The following is a 20,815-nucleotide window of genomic DNA, read 5'->3' as shown; positions in this document are numbered from 1 at the left end:
AGTCAAACGCCAATAAACCTGAATGCTTTCTCCATCCTGGGAGAGGTGAATTGTACAGCTCCAGCTCTTCTCCATTTTACAGGAATACTCAAGTATTTTAGTCCAGATTTAACCAATAAATCTGCCGGTGTCGTTTTGTGAGGCTTCGTTCATTAATCATGTTCAGAGGGGGCGAACATTTACCACTAAAGCCTCTGTCACTCCACATTCTACCTGTGACATTAATTTATACATGTGAGGCCGCTCTTAAATTAATTGCATATTAGTCTTAAATTTTCTAGCTTGGCACTGAAAACACATCATTGAAACTATTCCCCATATAGTAAACTAATGCTCTGGGGTGATGGGGGTATGGAAGGGGGTGATTGATGTTTGTTGATGCTTGGCTCTCAGTTTCTTGAAAGATTAGATTAGATCAGCTTTCTTGTAGGTTCAACAAATTACCATTAACAGCAAAAAGTTCCAGACAATAGCATGGACAGACTGACCATTCAGACATTAGAACAATGCCCAAGGACCTGGCGCCAGAGGAGGTCAGATGTGCTTTAGTCAGTTGCGACCCGCCACAGGAGAGAAAATCTGTTATATTATAATAGTTATATTATTGTACATAGGGGCAGTATTATGGTAGTTACTGTATAATCTTATACATAAAAAGGCATAGTAGTCATATTCTTGTAGATAGGGGGCAGTATTATAGAAGTTATATTCTTGTAGATAGGGGGCAGTATTATAGTAGTTATATTCTTGTAGATAGGGGGCAGTATTATAGTAGTTATATTTTTGTAGATAGGGGGCAGTATTATAGTAGTTATATTCTTGTACATAGGGGGGCAGTATTATAGTAGTTATATTCTTGTATATAGGGGGCAGTATTATAGTAGTTATATTCTTGTATATAGGAGCAGTATTATAGTAGTTATATTCTTGTATATAGGGGCAGTATTATAGTAGTTATATTCTTGTATATAGGGAGCAGTATTATAGTAGTTATATTCTTGTATATAGGGAGCAGTATTATAGTAGTTATATTCTTGTACACAGGGGTTGGTATTATAGTAGTTATATTCTTATATATAGGGGCAGTATTATGGTAGTTATATTCTTGTATATAGGAGGCAGTATTATAGTAGTTATATTCTTGTATATAGGAGCAGTATTATTGTAGTTATATTCTTGTATATAGGAGCAGTATTATAGTAGTTATATTCTTGTATATAGGAGCAGTATTATAGTTGTTATATTCTTGTATATAGGGAGCAGTATTATAGTAGTTATATTCTTGTATATAGGAGCAGTATTATTGTACTTATATTCTTGTATATAGGAGCAGTATTATAGTAATTATATTCTTGTATATAGGAGCAGTATTATTGTACTTATATTCTTGTATATAGGAGCAGTATTATAGTTGTTATATTCTTGTATATAGGGAGCAGTATTATAGTAGTTATATTCTTGTATATAGGAGCAGTATTATTGTACTTATATTCTTGTATATAGGAGCAGTATTATAGTAATTATATTCTTGTATATAGGAGCAGTATTATTGTACTTATATTCTTGTATATAGGAGCAGTATTATAGTAGATATATTCTTGTATATAGGAGCAGTATTATAGTAGTTATATTCTTGTATATTGGAGCAGTATTATAGCAGTTATATTCTTGTATATAGGGGCAGTATTATAATAGTTATATTCTTGTATATAGGGAGCAGTATTATTGTACTTATATTCTTGTATATAGGGGCAGTGTTATAGTAGTTATATTCTTGTACATAGGAGCAGTATTATTGTAGTTATATTCTTGTACATAGGGGGCAGTATTATAGTAGTTATATTCTTGTTTATAGGAAGCAGTGTTATAACAGGTATATTTTTGTCTATAGGGGGCAGTATAATAGTTTTTAAAGTTTGTATAGTATAGATCTGTCGGGCCTACAACTTAATAGGTTAAAAACGTGACAACCAGATTTCTGAGTCCAAAATGTGTTCAAAGCAGTTGTCAATCTGAATATGAAATCTGTGCTCCCTCCGCTCTCATTGTGTTTCTGTATTTTCTTGTAAACTACTGTACGTGGTAGCACCTCTTTAGGTATTGAAAACATTTAAGTTTGGTCCGTAAATAATTATTTAAAGTTTACAGGTGACAAATACCCAAGATTATGATGTTGGATAAGTGATCATTTTCTTGATTGAATCTATATAGTTACTACCGTTTATAATTATATATGTAAATATGCAGACGAGGCGTTGTCTGCATTATAAAACATTTTTTCTCCATTCAAATTTCTTTTGTAGGAACAATTTAAAAATACTGATTCTGATCTCATAGCAACTTGCTGTAGGAAGGCGGCACTTTGGCAGATATACAATGCATCCCTGTACTCTATACACCTTCAATTTCAGAAAGGGAGGGCGCCATTTCCATTTTTGCCTCAGACAGCAAAAAGGCTAAAAGGACGATGACAACTGATGAAATTCAGATCAGTAATTCCATGCATTGGCTCATTGATTTCAAGGTAAAAAAAAGAGCTGATGTATTTCCATTCATCAATGTTTACATTGAAGTCAATGGGATGATGGATAGAAAAAATGATGTAACCACTGAGCATATTGTACAGTTCATTACATTGTAAATGACATACAGTTCGGTCCAGAATTATTTGGACAGTGATAAGTTTTGGAATTTTAGCTGTTTACCAAAACATATTGAATATACAGTTATATAATCAATATGGGCTTAAACTGCAGACTCAGGTTTAATTTGAGAGCATTCACATCCTAATTTGAGGAAGGGTTTAGGAATTACAGCTCTTTAATATGTAGCTGCCTCTTTTTCAAGGGACCAAGGGTAATTGGACAATTATCTCAAAAGCTATTTAATGGGCTGCATGGGCTATTCCCTCATTAAAGCTATTTATTGGGCTGCATGGGCTATTCCCTCATTAAGACATCATCAATCCAGCAGGTAAAAGGTCTGGAGTTGGTTCCACGTATGGCATTTGCAAGCTGTTGCTGTGAACCCACAGCATGAGGTCAAAGGAGCTCTCAATGCAAGTGAAATAGACCATTGTTAGGCTGAAAAAAAAGAAGAAATCCATCAGAGAGATAGTACAAATGTTAGGAGTGGCCAACTCAACAGTTTGATACATTCTTGAAAAACAAAAAAAAAGAGTGTACTGGTGATCTCGTGAACCCCAAAATGCCTGGACGTCCACGGAAGACAACAGTGGTGGATGATCACAAAATCCCTTCCATGGTGAAGAAAAACCCCTTCACAACATCTACCCAAGTGAAGAACACTCTCCTGGAAGTAGATGTATCAGTTTCCAAGTCTACCATAAAGAGAAGACTTCATGAGAGAAAATACAGAGGGTTCACCACAAGGTGCAAACCATTAATCAGCCTCAAAAATAGAAAGGCCAGATTAGACTTCACCAAACAACATGTAAAGAAGCCGCCCCCTGTTCTGGAACAGCATGAAACTAAGATCAACCTGTACCAGAATGATGGGAGGAAGAAAGTATGGAGAAGGCTTGGAACGCCTCATGATCCAAAGCCACCACATTCTCTGTAAAACATGGTGGAGGCAGTGTGATGGCATGGTGGAGGCAGTGTGATGGCATGGTGGAGGCAGTGTGATGGCATGGTGGAGTCAGTGTGATGACATGGAGGAGGCAGTGTGATGGCATGGTGGAGGCAGTGTGATGGCATGGTGGGGGCAGTGTGATGGCATGGGCATGCATGGCTGCCAAAGGCACCGGGGCACCAGTGTTTATTGATGATGTGACTGAAGACAGAAGCAGCCGGATGAATTCTGAAGTGTTCAGGGATTTACATTCTGCTCAGATTCAACCACATGCAGCAAGGTTGATTGGAAGTCACTTCACAGGACAGATGGAAAATGACCCAAAACATACTGCGAAAGCAACCCAGGAGTTTATAAGGCAAATAAGTGGAATATTCTGCAATGGCCAAGTCAATCACCAGATCTCAACCCGATCGAGCATTTCACTTGCTTAAGACAAAACTTAAGGCAGAAAGAGCCACAAGCAAACAACAACTGAAGAAGCCGCAGTAAAGGCCGGGCAAAGGATCACAAAGGGGGAAACCCAGCGTGTGGTGATGTCCATGGGTTCCAGACTTCAGGCCGTCATTGCCTGCAAAGGATTCTCTACAAAGTATTAAAAAAAAAAACATTTTATTTATGTTGATGTTAATTTCTCCAATTACTTTTGAGCCCCAGAAATGAGGATTCCGCGTAGAAAAATGGTTGCAATTCCTAAATATTTCACAGGATTTTTTCTGTTCAACCCCTTGAATTAAACCTGAAAATCTAAACTTCAATTGCATCTCAGTTGTTTCATTTCACATCCATTGTGGTGGCAGCAGAGCCCAAATCATGAAGATTGTGTCACTGTCCAAATAATACTGGACCTAACTGTATGTTGGAAAACATTTTTTATAAGAGACGATTTATTTGGCACAACGGTGCCCAAAAAGATCCCACTGTAAAGAATCAGTCATGAGATCCGTTACATACAATGTTTGGCCCGTAACTAAGTACGGTAATGAGTCAAAAATGTGCAGAGCCTAAGAAATCTTGGAATATGTCAAGGTAACACTGAAGTCTGTGAGCTGGGACTTTCCATTCCGTGCCCTTGAAAATAAGGGCCACTGCACTGTACTATGGATATAAAACCTTTAGCCCTCAAAATCTCCATCATTGAAGTAGATCAAAGAAGATCTTTATTCAATTGACTCTCTAAACCACTTATATAAGATAGCGCCATTAAAATAAATTGTTTTATCTTCATGTAATTTTTAGATCTAACATTCTGTTCGAATTCCCTGCATAGACATACAGTAGTTTTAAATGATGTCTGCCTGCAGCCACCAAGAGGGGGAGCTTATGAGCTTACAGAATACCACGTTTTTATAGAGTTCATTCTATAAACAGCATGCAGTAAGCTCATAAGCTCCCTCTAGTGGTGGTTGCAGATAGCCAGAAATATATTTTTTTCCTCTATGTGTATGCAGGGGATTTCTAGATCTGTATTAGAAAATATATATTGGGAAATTAATCATCATAGAATTTTTGACCTATTTACATAAAAACAGAATGGTGGACAGACACTTTAAGGGGACATGTCAGAAAATGACATAGGCGATGGTGGTGGTCTGCGAGGTCGAAATCACAATTCTCATAAGTGCTTTACCAGAGACATAAATTTAGGTGGACTTCCCCTGTAAAGTGGGAAGCACCTTTAAGATACTTTGGGGTCTAATAAAAAGATATCTCTGTTGTATGTCTTTTAGCTTACGCACTGAAAAGAGTTTGTATTAATGTTATTTATTATAGATTTGATGGCGGACTCTGTTTATTATCAATAGGATGTCGGCATTTAGCTGTTTATTCCTCAAGTCCTTGCAGTACAGGCAAAGTATCTCGCTACATTTAGCACTGACAGGTAAAGTGCTGTGTTTATTCTTGAAATATAGAAATCGGCCGGCGAAATAAACCATTTAGAATATTCCATAATATCTCTGACTACATCTAATCTAGTCAAGGGAATATATTCATTAAAGCCGATCAGTGCAATTTTTATAATGGAAAAGTTAGCGCAGACAAGAATAAGGTAAAAGGTTTTCCTATGTAAATATATTCCCATTGCTCTCCACTGTGCATTAATGGGGCTGGCAATGGGATCAAATCATTAAATTGTTTATGACAGCCACTAAAAAATTCTAAAGCCGAGATACCAGGGTCAACAAACCCCCAGGAATAGAATTTATATCTTAGATCAAAGGACGTTATGATATCCCATGGTGGGCCGTCACTGACACCCGTTCTTCTTAAGACCTTTCACTATTTAACTTCTATTTAAAAGCAGGATAATATGGCAGCGTGCCACAGGTGATATGGGCTTCACAACCATTAGCAAATTCGTGTGAAAGCTGAAAGACTATCTCTATTAAACAGGATCACTGGTTATCAACCAAAAAGTGGTTCTATAGACCTCCAAAACAGCAGCTTTTCATGCCACCGGTATGTCCTCCATGCTGTGAATCCCTGAATGCAGGGTTAATGTGGCTGTAGGACTGAAGAAAATAGGAGTTACTAAATGACTAATTGGATCAATGAGACTTGGCCACCCATTACATTGTCGCTAGTTCACCAGTTGTCCTTTCTTGAACCACTTTTGGTAGGTACTAACAACCTCCTACCGGGAGCACTCTACAGGACCTGGCGTTTTGGAGATGCTCTGACCCGGTCGTCTAGTCATCACAATTTGGCCCCTGTCAAAGATGCTTAGATCCTATCTCTTGACCATTATTCCTGCTTACAACTCATCAACTTCAAGTACTGTCTGCGTAAGGCCCCATGCACACGACCATAAAAATCATCCGCAATTACAGACCGATTCAATTCTATTGTCCATGGACACCTTCTCGTATATTACTGACCTTCCACTAAAGATAGGACATGTCCTATCTGTGCCTCCCATACTTTATAATCTGATTACGGCCCACAAATGCGTACTGTCCGTGGCCGGCCGTGCCCGTAATTACGGACCGTGCCCGTAATTACGGATGTTCTCAAAATTGCAGTGAAAAGCCCCGTTTTTTGCAAAATCGTGGCAAAACTATTAGCCCTGTGCACAGAATTTACTTGTCACTGGCAGAATATTTAATAAAATATCCCATTTGGATTGATTGAGCTCCACCAGTGTGCTGTACAAACATACTCTGTGTAAACCAGATAACGGACACCATTGTAAGGAAAAGTAATAAACATACGTATGGCGGACACATTCCCTGGAGTTTGAAAAACTGTGTCATGAAGATCACAGCCATAAATTCCTACAATGTAGAAACTATACTGTCTCAAAAAACACAAACCCTTTACTGATCGCTGATTTTTCCTTTTTGACTTGAGCTCTCCAACAGAAGAAAATACATTTGTTTATAAGATAATATGGAAAGCCCCTTTAAGTATAAATAATAAGTCACTAAAAACACACGTGTTGATATGTAGGTATTTCTCACCAATGTTAAAGGAAAACTTCAATTTAAAAAAAACCCCAAAAAACAGTAATCACACTTTGTGTTCCCCCTAGTCACTGTTACAGTATGGTTTCTACATTGTAGCAGATCATGGCTATTATCTCTATGTCAAATATTTCTTACACAAGGAAATGTATCAGTCGAATATTTATAACTTTTCCCAGCAGAGGTGACACACAATCAGTTAAGCTCCACCGAGTAAAGGAAAGATTTAAGAAATAGTGGTTAGAGTGATACTGTATATCATGTCAGCTAACTAAAATATCGAATAAGCGATTTTCACATTTTCTTTCTACAAATATTAAAGGGACAGTCCGGCCAAAACTAAACTCTCCCCTGTGTACCATTCTGGTATTCCATGTGTCAGTCTCTCAGCTGTTATTTATCTCTATATATCAGCCTGGGCCGGTTGCTTAGCAGCAGTGTGAATCCGGCTCGGTGACTACTTTCTCTACTGGAGTCTATGGAGATCTGTGTGTCACTCATCACAGGCTTCAGCAGTTCCTGTACCGCACTAGTATTACACAGGGGGGATAGAAACTTCTATCATCAGCTACCACTGATACTTAGACAGGTTCCTGTCACACAGGTGTAGAAGAATATACTGCAGCCTCCGTCTGTATACTTATGGTTTCTCAGCTTATTTTGGAGAATATAGAGAGAATGATAACCACAGTGTCCCACAGCATGCAGAAATGGTATGGTCTTTAGCTGGTCATGTGATGCTGTGCTGAAGCATCATTTGATTGATAGCAAAGCAGAGAGGAAGAGAAAGCTGGGGAAATCTAAGAATCAAGATGGAGGCTGTTTTAAAGCACAGACAAGGTAGCAGTTTATAAAGTAAGTACAGTATACATAAAAGAAGTGTAGAGTGTGGTATACAGTCAGGTGGGGGTGCAAGTATGGAAAATTGTGTTTGCACCGGAGATTCTCTTGAAGCCCTATCATAACTGCCATCCTATAAGAATTACATCAATGTAAAAGCAGTCTTTTAAAGGAATACTCCAAACAAAACTGATACACTGTGTTGTGCCTAATGCGGAGCCTAAGGTGGCGGTGCATGTCAGCTTTGGTATTCTTTGAATCCCTGTGTCATGCTCCGCCCCCTCTGGTGCTACCTCAGGCACACCATCAGTTTTGCCCGGAGTGTTCCTTGAACTACGATGACCCTGCTAAACAGTGTTGTCTACAGAATATGTATTATTTAATATTATTTTTAGTAGAAATTGAGTAATAAAATATAAGGTCTCTGAATGCTTATATCTCAATTACATAGTCACTCATTTAACACCAGGACATCTTGACATTTTTGTCTTGACAGCTTAAGGCGAAACAGGCATGCTTTCTTTTTCACAATTCCTCAGGCTTTAATAACTATATTTTTATAGTCAAATCTTGGGAATGAATGGACCCATCTGTAAAGAGGAAATTGAAGAAAATACCTTTTCCATGCCGTCCTCCTTCAGGCTAATAATATCCAAATCAAAATCTCTTCTCAAACCATCCGTTCTATTGAAGGTGATCCGACCTGTCAAACCATCCCACCGTGCCTGGGGACACATAGACAAGAAAAGATATATAAAGCCAAGAAGACTATCCATCAAAATCTTACCACACAGAAATACCTCTTGAAAATATCTGCCAATCTGGTTATATTACTGGGCTGCTATTTGCAAGAATCTATAAGACAATTGTTATTATTATTATTATTATTATTATTATTATGATCTTTAACCCCTTAGTGTCTAAGCCTGTTTTGGCCTTCAGGACCAGCCCCATTTTTGCAAATCTGACATGTGTCACTTTATGTGGTAATAACTCCAGAATGCTTTTACCTATCCAAGCGATTCTGGGATTGTTTTCTCGTGACATGTTGTACTTTATGATACTGAAAAAATTTTGTCATTAAATTCAATATTTATTTGTAAGAAACGCCAAGATTTAGAGACAATTAGCAAAAATTAGCATTTTTCTAAATTTTAATGTATTTACTTGTAAAACAGATAGTAATACCACACAAAATACATACTAGTTTATATTTCCCATATGTCTACTTTATGTTTGCGTCGTTTTTTGAACATTCTTTTATTTTTCTAGGACGTTACAACGCTTAGAACTTTAGCAGCAATTTCTCATATTTTCAAGAAAATTTCAAAAGGCTATTTTTTCAGGGACCAGTTCAGTTCTGAAATGGCTTTGAGGGCCTTATATATTAGAAAGTCACCATAAATCACCCCATTTTGAAAACTGCACCCATCAAAGTATTCAAAACAGCATTCACAAAGTATTTTAGCCCTTTAGGCGTTTCACAGGAATTAAAGCAAAGTAGAGGTGAAATTTACAAATTTCATTTTTTTTCTTCAAAAATTAATTTGTAATACATTTTTTCTGTACCACAGAAGGTTTTACCCAAGAAATGCAACTCAATATTTATTGCCCAGATTCTGCAGTTTTTAGAAATACCCCACATGTGGCCCTAGTGCGGTAATGGACTGAAATACCAGCCTCAGAATCAAAGGAGCACCTAGTGGATTTTGGGCCTCTATTTTATTAGAATATATTTTAGGTACCATGTCAGGTGTGAGGAGGCCTTGTGCTGCCAAAACAGTGGAAACACCCCAAAAGTGACCCCATTTTGGAAACTATACCCCTCAAGGAATTTATCTATGGGTATAGTTAGCATTTTGAACCCACAGTTTTTTTGGTAAATTTATTTGAATTAGTATGTGAAGGTGAAAATCTACTTTTTTTGTGAAAAAATTAGGAAATTTTTAATTTTTACAAGGAATAAAGTAGAAAAAACACCCCAACATATGTAAAGCAATGTCTTCAGATTATAGCAATACCTCATATGTGGTAATAAATTGCTGTTTGGACCCACAGCAGGCCTCAGAAGAGAAGGAGCACCATTTGGATTTTGGATTTCTGATTTTGCTGGAATAGTTTTCAGTGCCGTGTCACGTTTGCAATGCACTGGAGGGAAGAAAACCGTGGAAACCCCCCAATAGTGACCCCATTTTGGAAACTATACCCCTCAAGGAATTTATCTATGGGTATAGTTAGCATTTTGAACCCACAGTTTTTTTGCTAAATTTATTTGAATTAGTATGTGAAGATGAAAATCTACTTTTTTTCTGAAAAAAGGTAGCCATTTTTAATTTTTACAAGGAATAAAGGAGAAAAAGCGCCCCAACATTTGTAAAACAATTTCTCCTGATTACGTAAATACCCCATATGTGGTAATAAACTACTGTTTGGACCCACACCGGGGCTTAGAAGGGAAGGAGCGCTATTTGGCTTTTGGAGCTCAAATTTAGCTGGAATGTTTTTGGGTGTCATGTCGAATTTGCAAAGCCCCTGAGAGACCGAAACAGTGGAAGCCCCCCAAAAGTAACCCCATTTGGGAAACTACACCACTTAAGGAATCAATCTAGGGGTATAGTGAGCATTTAGGCCCCACACGTCTTTTGCAGAATTTATTAGAATTAGGCCGTGAAAATTAATATCAATATTTCCACTAAAATGTTGAATTTTTTCAATTTCACAAAGGATAAACGAGAAAATGCACCCCAACGTTTGTAAAGCAATTTCTCCCGAGTACGGCAATACCCCACATGTGGTCATAAATGTTTTTTCATTAGAAAGTAATTAACCCTTTACGAACTGATTCATGTTTTGCTTTTTCGTTTTTCCTCCCCGCTTTCCAAGAGCCACTACTTTTTTATTTTTCTGTCAATAGAGCGGTGTGGGGGCTTATTTTTTGCGGGACGAGCTGTCGTTTTTATTGGTACCATTTTTTGGTACGATGCCATATCGGTGGACATAAACGGCTGTTTGGGCACGCTGTAGGGCTCAGAAGGGAGGGACGCCATTTGGCTTTTGGAGCGCATATTTTGCTTGGTAGTAGCTCTGGCGTTTTGCTGGTATTTCAGTTTATAATGTTGGGGCACATGTAGGCTGGACAGAGTACATCAGGGGCATAATAAGAGGGTATAATAATGGGGTAAATAAATAATAATCCACAGATATGTGGCCGGTGTCGCACTGATAAATGGCGCCCGATCTTATCCACTTTTGGAACACTCTGCACATTTTGCATCGCCATAATCTGGGAGCCGGAACTTTTTTTATTTTTTCACCACCGGAGCCGTGTGAGGGCTTATTTGTTGCGGGACAATCTGTAATTTTCATTGGTACCATTTTGGGGTACATGCGATTTTGTTGATCACTTTTTATTCAATTTTTCGGCAAGCAAGGTGACCAAAAACCATCAATTCTGACAATGATTTTTATTTATTTTTGACGGCGTTTACCCTGGGCTATAAATGACTATTATACTTTATTCTGCGGGTCGGTACGATTACGGCGATACCATTTGTATATACGTTTTTTTATGTTTTGCAGCGTTTGAGCAATAAAATAACTTATTTAGAAAATAATTTATTTTCTGTGTCACCATATTCTGAGAGCTGTAACTTTTTTATTTTTCAGTCAAAAAAGCTGTGTAAGGGCTTGTTTTTTGCGGGACGGGTTGTAGTTTGTATCGGTACTATTTTGGCGTACATGCGACTTTTTGATCACTTTTTATTACATATTTTGTGAGGGGTGGTGACCAAAAAATAGTGATTCTTGCATTGTTTTTCGTTTATTTTTTTGCGGCGTTCACTGTGCGGGAAAAATAATATTATAGTTTTATAGTTGGGGTCGTTACGAACGCGGTGATACCAAATATGTGTACTTTTTTTTACGTGTTCATTTTTTTTCCTGTAATGAAAGACTTATTATAGGAAAAAAAGCAGTTCATGTTTATGTCACTTATAACTTTTATTTTTACACTTTTTTTAAAACATTTTTATCCTTTTTTTTACTTTTTTCACTTGTCCCACTAGGGGACACTTAGACTTGCAGCTCTGATCGCTGCTGGAATACATTACACTACACACGTAGTGTAATGCACTCTAACTGTCATTGTGACGTGACAGTCACACTGACAGGAAGCCTACGACGACCACCCTCGGGGTGGTCCTCATAGGCTTCTGTACATGGCAACCCGGAAGCCATTGTCTGGCGTCCGGTTGCCATGGGTACCATCGCCAGCCCCCGTGATTTCACATGGGGGCTGCCGATCGGCGCTAAAGACCTTAATTGTGGCGTTCAAAATCGAGCGCCGCAATTAAGGGGTTAACTGCCGATATCAGCGGCGACAGGCCGCTGATCGGCAACGGGGAGAGCAGGGCTGACACTCTGCACAGTTAACCGCCGCTGCGGTGTAGCGCCGCGCGGCAGTTAACTGTCAAAGCACTGACGTAACTGTACGTAAAGTGCGCGAACTTACTGCTCACCATGACGTACAGTTACGTCATGGTGCGTTAAGGGGTTAAACATGGCACCGATATATAGATGCAAATGTAATAGAGATAAATATATACGGTACTAGTACATATACCAAATGAAAAAAATGTGCTTAGGGTCTGGTTAACGGCTATTTCCGACCATTTTTTATTGTTTCAATGCTCCTAAAAAGAAGCAACATTGTAAATAGTCTCCTGCCATTATGTGTCTACAGCCTCAATGCAGTCCTATGTGTCTCCATGGTTACAGACTACAAACAAACCGTATGTAGTCTGATGTTGCAGTCATACTTCTCCCTTCCATCTGTCCTTGAGTGTATGTTAGCAAAATCTAGGGAACAGATGGAAGGGATCAGACTACACAGTGGTTTGTAACCATTGAGACACAGAGGTCTGCATGGGAGTTGTTAACACAAAACGGCAGGTCATTTGTAATCAAGACTATTTGCAAACTTGCTCATCTATTTTATTTTAAATGCATGGGAGTAATAATAAAATTGCTGCAAAGGGGACATAGCCTTTATGGATATACAATATGTGAAACCTGTGCAGCTGCAAAGGGACCCTGCAGGCAAAAAGAGTCACATTGCTACTCTACCGTAAAGCAACAATTTGGCTTCCTTGCCTATTAGATCACGCGTAAGGGGCTTCACTCATTCCCTTCCATGTTTTACAATTACTGGTGAGGGTTTTTCAGAAGAGTCATGGATGACACTCCACTGTCATCAAACAAGCAGCTGGAAAACAAGGGCCCATATACTGTTCTTGTTGGCAGTAACTTGTCCCTCTTTGGCCCTAATGCAAAACCTGTAACAGGGCTCCCCACCTACCATGTGCCATTTATAATTCTGGTTTTGTCTTATGTTGCATAGGGGCTTTTAGGCACCAGGGTCCGGAGCGACTGCTACCTCTGCACCCCCTATAGCTATGCCCCAGCTTGTTGGTGTCTGTCCCTACCTTAACTTCATCTTCACCTGCTTACCAGTTTGTGCAGGGTAACCAGGAGTTCCAAAAATAATGGGCAGAGCTCAGTAAGCTGGGTGCCATAACCACCCCCTGTAGCAGCTTTACCCTCTAAAAGGCCCCATGCACACGACCGTATATTTCATCAGTAATTACGGACCCATTCATTTGTATTGGCCATGGGCATCTTTGAGTAATTTTACTGATGGGGTCCGTGCTGAAAAAATTATAGAACCTGTCCTATTCTTGGCCATAATTACGGCACGGACTCTCCCATAGAAGCTTAGGGGTGATTCCGTAAATACGGACGCCAATGGATGTGCATCCGTAAACCGGCCGTATTTACAGAAGCGTTGCTATGCAACATGTTGGTGACATTATTTGTAGCCTCCCTCTTTTGTTTACGGATCCGTATATACGGATCAAATACAGATACAATACAGATCGTATTTACGGACACCCTTCTGTATATACAGATAACTTACAGATGCCTACGGATCAGTATTTACTGACAGATTTAACGGATAGATGAAAATACGGTCGTGTGAGTGGAGCCAAAATCACATAATTCTATGATCTGATGAGAGAATGGTTTGTTATAGCCTGGGAAGGGCTGCAAGAGGTGTGACTATGGCACCCGACTCTTTTGTGGTGCCTCTCCGAGTCTCGGCACGAAAAACTGGGCCATTTTCACCCCTTTTTGTCTGTATTTGAACCTGAGATGATATGAAATTCCATCCAAAATAACACACTGTCTCGGTAAGAGACAAGCAACATACCCTAAATGCATGACAGAAGGACCATCCGTGTATGAATTTTTTGGTTGAGCTTTACTTACGTTGCACTAACTATAATACATAGTTCTAAAAAGCAAATACTTACCTCCTTAATGTGGTTCATAAATCGAGGTCCAAATCTCCATGGTTTGTGACGGTGACATTGCAAAGAGCTGACAGTCATTTGGGCGGCTCGTTGTGTTGCAACTGCGACCATATAGACCGCATCGTACATCAAGGCAGCATCTGTCTGTAATAAACACATAGACAGACTGCATTTTATTATAATACTCATAACTGGCCACCAGTCCCTATTCCTTTTACACTCTAGTTTGATTCAGACACAAATTAACCTTGAAGTTACAACTTCTCAAGTGTATAATTAGAGACCTTTCTACAGACCTTGGGCACACTGAAGACTGTGATTATTTGTAATTAGTCTTACAATCCCACATAAAATATTCCATCGAATAGGTGCAGCACGAGAGAAGTTTTGAGCATGGAAAAGTAAAAGTTGTTATGTAGGAGGCAGTGATGTAATCCTAAGTGACAGGGCTATAGTGTTTGAAAAGGTTAAAACAGTGATGCTGCCCTTGGGTAATATCTGTGGGTGCGGTCATGAAAAAAAAGGATGTGTAAACAAAAATTGGGTATGTGGCAAAGTCAGGAACTGATCTTTGGTGGGCACATGTTCCAGCACTTCCACCACCTTGGGGATCTAGAAGTCCTCACATTAGGTTCGTTAGAAGCGGATGTCCAATGGGTTAAAGGTGCCCTGTCCCGTCATTCACCTTATAGGATACAAGCTAAGCCCTCAATGCACCATCACCAGGGCCGCACTGTCCATGAGGCGAGATGAGCATCTTGCCTCAGGCAATGCCCTGCTGGCACTCTGAGGGGGCGGTGGCGCCGCCACTGAAACCAGCCACCGCCACCCCCTCCTGCACTATCATTGTACCTGCGTATATAGAATGCAAGTACAATTACATGCATAAGCGCTGAATGGCGGGACACGTTCCGTGCCCCGCTGTCCAACGCCTTTCATTCACGTAAGCAACGTGGAAAGGCGCTGATTGGCCAGGCAGAATGACTTGCCCTGCCACTCAGCGCCATGTCGTTCAGCCCCAGCAGATCTGCATTGCAAGAAGACGGCATGGGAACGGGTTTAGGTAAGTATGTAAAGTTTTTGATTTTTCTAAAAGTGTGAGGAGCTGAAGACTATGCAGCACTATCTACAGGGGGTAAGGGTGTATGTGAGGGTCTATATGTGCAGAACTATCTATAGGGGGTTAGGGCTGTATGTGGGGTCTATTTGTGTAGCACTATCTACAGGGGGTGGGGGCTATATGTGGAGCACTATCTACAGGGGGTGGGGGCAATATGTGGAACACTATCTACAGGGGGTGGGGGCTATATGTGGAGCACTATCTACAGGGGGTGGGGCCATATGTGGGGCTATACGTGGATCACTACCTAAAGGGGGCTATCTACAGGAGCTCTATGGGGCAGTATTCACAGGGGGCTCTATGTGGGACACTGTCTACAGGAGGCACTGTGTGTGTGTGTGTGTGTGTGTGTGTGTGTGTGTGTGTGTGTGTGTGTGTGTGTGTGTGTGCGTGTGTTTGGGACAGTTTATGGTGCTATTATAATCAGGGACACAGTGTTATTATAATTAGAGGTGCAGTGTATGGCGCTATTATATTTAGGGGCGTAGTGTGTGGCACCATAAGTATTGTATCTTCGTTTATATGTGCAGAAATGTTTGAAAAGTGAGAAGCTGAAGACATCTGAGCGGAAAACTGCTGAAATGGGCTGTGACCGGGAGAAGTCATTATAGAGGTCTCGATCGGATGGTGAGTCACTTAATGTAAATGTTCATTCTGCCTCTAATCAGTAATGTAGTCACTGTATGATCTGCAGGGAGATGATGGGTGGTGATTCACAACACTGCATGTCACGGTGCGGGGGTTGAAGCATGGATTGTCTGAATAGCCCCATTGAATTACATAGGTCTGTGTGACGACCATTGTTATAACGTCCGTAACACCGACGTAAAATACGCTCGTGTGAATTAAGCCTAAAGCATGATTTACACGAACGTTAAATACGTCCGTGTGATGGCCCATGAAACAATGACCATCACACGGACCTATGTAATTCAATGGGGTTACTCAGACGTGCGTTCTTTTTCATGCAGCGTCTTTCAACGGACTGTGTGAAGGGTTCGTTGAAAAACAGAACATGTCCTATTTGTTCCGTTTTCACGGATCACTCCCTCCAATCCTGCGCTCGCGCATCAATGTCCTATTCTGGTGCGTGCACACAATGAAAGACCATAGCGCCGCATGCGCAGTAACTAGATTTGAGGCTCGGACAAAGCAGGGAAGGGTGTCAGACCAGACATGACGGGCACATATCGGATGAGATTTTGGCCGGCATGAGAAGAGGAACGAACAAGACTTCCGGATTATTACCATAAAAGGAACAAAATGTTTGCAGACCGTTATTTACGATAATAGATAATGGCAATGAACTTTTGACAGCAGCGGCCAGCGAGGGGGGAGTAGGGTTCAATAGGTGAAATGCTGGTGACAAGTTCCCTTTAAGAGGTTCATTTCAGTGGTTACTGCAATTGCCCTTTAATTTAAAAGTCGGAATTGCACAAAAAGTTTTGCCGTCTTTTCCATACACCCACTGCTTGATTCAGACAGCCAGCTGGTATGTTATTGCGCTTGCCTTATTTTCAAGGTTGTATATAACAGCGGAAGGCTATAAATATGGGATCTGGATGTTACAAGTGTCTAATAAATATATAAGTGGACTTGAGCATGTCAACAAACCAGACCTTAAAAAAAATTATGTCTGCAAGCGTAACACAAAAGAACAAGATAGAGAAAGGGACTGGAGGGCTCTCAGATCAAGGTTGAGATACGACATAATACACCTTTAGCTGGAGAGAATATAAAGACAAACATAAAACAACTACAAGAAGACGCACATATAAAAGTTTACGAGTACGTACGCATTTTTTTATTTTTATCTTAGAAGAACTTTCATCTATTGTAGATGAACCCTGGCTTTTTATAATAGGAACTGGTATATCACTGTGGTATTAGGCAGATATGAAATTGCCATACCGATGTAGCGGAGCCGAGTTTGCTATGTTCACAAATAATTGAGTTTTGATGATGTGATATATTTAGTTCATTGACGTAACTCATAAGTCATTAGATAAAATGGTAAGTTGCAAACTTTCCCAACTTTTATTTGAGGAGAACATTCAAAAAGTACAGAACCCGTTCAAATGTCCAATTATATTTCAGGACTACATGACTTTCAGGTTTCCAACCTCTGTTGAAGTCAGGGCACCTTGACCCATCTCCAGTGGCTCAAGGATTTTTCAAGTTGTTTTCCACTGCTTCTTATCATTGACTTTTACAGTATAGAACAGTATTTTTTGAGCCCATAAGAGCGTTGACTAAAGGTACTTTATCAGCGGGGCAAACTCAAAATTTGGCCCCTGCTGTTGCTTGTTCATGCCAACATACTACACCATTCCATGAAGGGATAGCCCAATGCTCGTTCACCTCCCCTACCCCCTTACCATCCCTGGTAGAAGAGAAGGGAGTCATGACCTTCTGCGAGCGCCCCCTCATTTGTTTACTTATATTGCTGTGATGGGTCGGAAGGTCTAGTCTTTGCAAGACCCTTGTTTTTATAGTCCCTATTGGTAATGGATTGGAAGCCCTTTAAGTGGTTGTATTCTACACTACATAGTTATAATTTAGGACTATGTGGGAATAGGGTTGAATGGTTATATGTAAAACAAATGGTAAAAAAAAACCAAAATGATATACAAGATGAGCTGGTACCAACACAGAAAGTCATCCAACCTAACCCGTGGCCTTCTGACAACCATATCAGGGGACGTCAGTGTATTAACCACACTTAGCTAGTTATATCTAGAAACCACACAATGGTTCTCATTAAGTAATGCAAAATGACAGATACATGTGACCATGTGACGCCTCTCTGACAATCAGGCTTAATAATTAATTTGTGCAACGCTCAAGAATGGTGACAGAATCACTAAAAAGTTCCTGGACCCACATCGCAAATCTGTACTACGGCGTTCCTAACCATAACATACCATTTATAGGTCTCAACATCCCCTCACGCCACTATGGACAACATGGAAGACTGTGATGCATGCACATCAGTTATGCACTAGAGAGACAGTTTATTCCTATTTTGCATACTTTTTCCCAGAGGGCATTGCCTTTAAGACTCCTACCAACGGAATCTTCACAAGCAGAATGAGATTTGAGAGCTGGTTCAAAGGCATCTAACAGCCAATTAGAACACTTCTCTGTACTGATGAGGAGCAACAATGCCAAAACAGTGCTGTCTACAGGTGGGTGTCTCTGGCGTGGCTATCAATCCTGATTGTGATCCAAAGATCCTAAAGATACAGCTGTTTTCTTTCTAAAGAGCTATTTTGCATACATCAACAGAATTTTAGAAAAAGGGTCTCTCTTTTTTTTACAGAAACAGTGCCACTTTGGATAATAGGCTGCACATGGTATTGCAGCTCAGCTCCCTTGAAGTAAGTGGCTGAACTGCAATGCCAAACTCAGCCAATGGACAAGAGTGGCGCTGTTTTAGAAATCCTCTTAAAACCATTATAATTCCGGCACACATCAGTACTATTTACAGCCTGTTGTTTAGACTTGTAATATCGTGTGGCATTTACATTTTGGTAGTTAGTAAGTTTTGGAATAACTTTATAAATTATATATGGTTTTCAGAATAAGTAATGTTTTCCTCTACAATAGCCCAATACTTTCCCATCTTGCCAATTATAATACTATCCCATCTTGCCAATTATAAAGTACAGAAAGCAGTTATGTAAGCCAAGTGCCACAGATAACATGTCGCTTTGCTCTTTTCATTTATTATAGCGGTAATAGCGATCATACATTGCCTATATATACCAATAACTCTTCACAATGAAACATTTGTATAGGAAGAGGCGGCCGAGATAATGAAATGACGCCTCATTAGACAGCAGAGTTCAGCTTACAATAAAATTATCCAACAGGAATGAGGGAATTAGAGATAGCAAATTTCTATTTTTACCTTGTTTCCTTAACCATTATATTTGCGTTTAACATAAATATATATCTTCTATAGCATTAAGATTTGTATATAGGGAAACTATAAATTCTGAGTCAGCAGGCGCTGATTGAACCTTCTTTCAGACAGAGCAGAGTCTTCATGCTTTTGAATTACACATATTGCCCATTGACTTGATTGAAAACTGTGTAATGCTTAGTTTCTCCTGTGGTGGCACTGCACGGAAATTTAACACTTGCTATCTGGATCCCTCACTGATCACAGTTAATCTGAAAAATTGTGATCAGGGTGACAACCTGTGATGATTTTTTTTGTCAGGGGACCATTTTAACAAAGTTCTGATTATTTTGTATGACCCTGGGCGCAAGCCCCAATAGATATCAAAAATTATTCATCATGAACGGACATATGAAGTTACGTATGGTCTTCTTCTAACACTGGGTGCTATTTAGCCTTTTATGCTATGTTTTTGACATTTTAAGGAAACAAATAATGACGAGTCATTTCAGTGTTGTAAAGCAAAAACTATAAATGACTGCACTAAATGTATCGACCACTAGTTGGCACTTTAGAGCATTGTACTACATGGCATCTGCATGAAAGAAAATGATTCCACTTTTTTCTGCTTATGGATACATTTTACAACAGCACGCCATGTGGTTAGACATGGTACTGCAAGTAGAATAGTGAAAGTGGATTAATGTCATTTTTAAAGGGGCTCTCTGGGATCATACAGATAGAGTAAAAAGGGCTGAGCATATTAACAATTAATCTTCTCGACTCATATTTCCTACACACTAGATTTGGCAGGGAATATGTAGCATTACATGGCAACCAGTCAAATGAACGGCCGTCCATGTATTGCACAGAGGCGCAGAGTCCACCAGAGCGGGAGCTGTTCTAACAGAACATCTCTCTGTTGTGGCACATAAAGGGGGTTCCTAAGTGGGGCGCCCCTCTATGATGCCCATATGCCATAATAAGACATATGGACAGGGGTTGTCGTCCTGAGACAACCCCTTTAATAATTGCATGTTTATTAAGGCTGCTAGACCTGGGACATTTGTGTAAATCTAAGACCTCATTATCATGGCAGCACAACAGATGCATAAGACTATTAATCAATTCCTAAACGGGAAATAATGCTGGCACAGCAATAATATTTTAATGTCACTGCAATTTCTAAATGAAGCCCTTGTTTATGCATTGTTGGGATTTTTCTCTCATCGTCTTGCTAATACAGATGGTTCTAAAACAGGGTAAAAGTAAAGCAGAGCATGAAAGAATGATAGGAAGTGATGAGAGAAGGGGGGGGGGGGGGATAAAAGACGCATATAAAATGCACAATGGTATGCAAATGACAGAACTTGAAAGCAAGAATGGAAAAACAGAGCATCCTTTTATGTGAGGGACTATGAAAAACTTACTGACAAAAGATCTGTGTCAAAAAGTCCAGTTCAGCCAGTTCTAAACATTCTAAGAGACATTGTTTTGTCCATAGGGGGCAGTATTATAG

General features: G+C 39.7%; 1 protein-coding gene across 5 annotated transcripts in view; it reads right to left on the bottom strand.

Moving 5' to 3' along the window:
- The window catches only part of GRIK1 (glutamate ionotropic receptor kainate type subunit 1), a 334,933-nt gene that overhangs the window by 85,656 nt on the left and 228,462 nt on the right, over positions 1–20,815 (bottom strand). For all 5 annotated transcript variants that reach the window (XM_075854555.1, XM_075854552.1, XM_075854554.1 and 2 more), the window contains exons 7-8: positions 14,270–14,413; positions 8,516–8,623 (exon numbers count right to left, since the gene is read on the bottom strand). In XM_075854555.1, the coding sequence (XP_075710670.1) occupies positions 8,516–8,623; positions 14,270–14,413 (252 nt within the window). The remainder of the gene's footprint in view (positions 1–8,515; positions 8,624–14,269; positions 14,414–20,815) is intronic.

The sequence above is a fragment of the Rhinoderma darwinii genome, chromosome 2, assembly GCF_050947455.1.
Source record: "Rhinoderma darwinii isolate aRhiDar2 chromosome 2, aRhiDar2.hap1, whole genome shotgun sequence".
NCBI lineage: Eukaryota > Metazoa > Chordata > Amphibia > Anura > Rhinodermatidae > Rhinoderma > Rhinoderma darwinii.
This window is presented reverse-complemented; position numbering and strand designations above follow the sequence as displayed.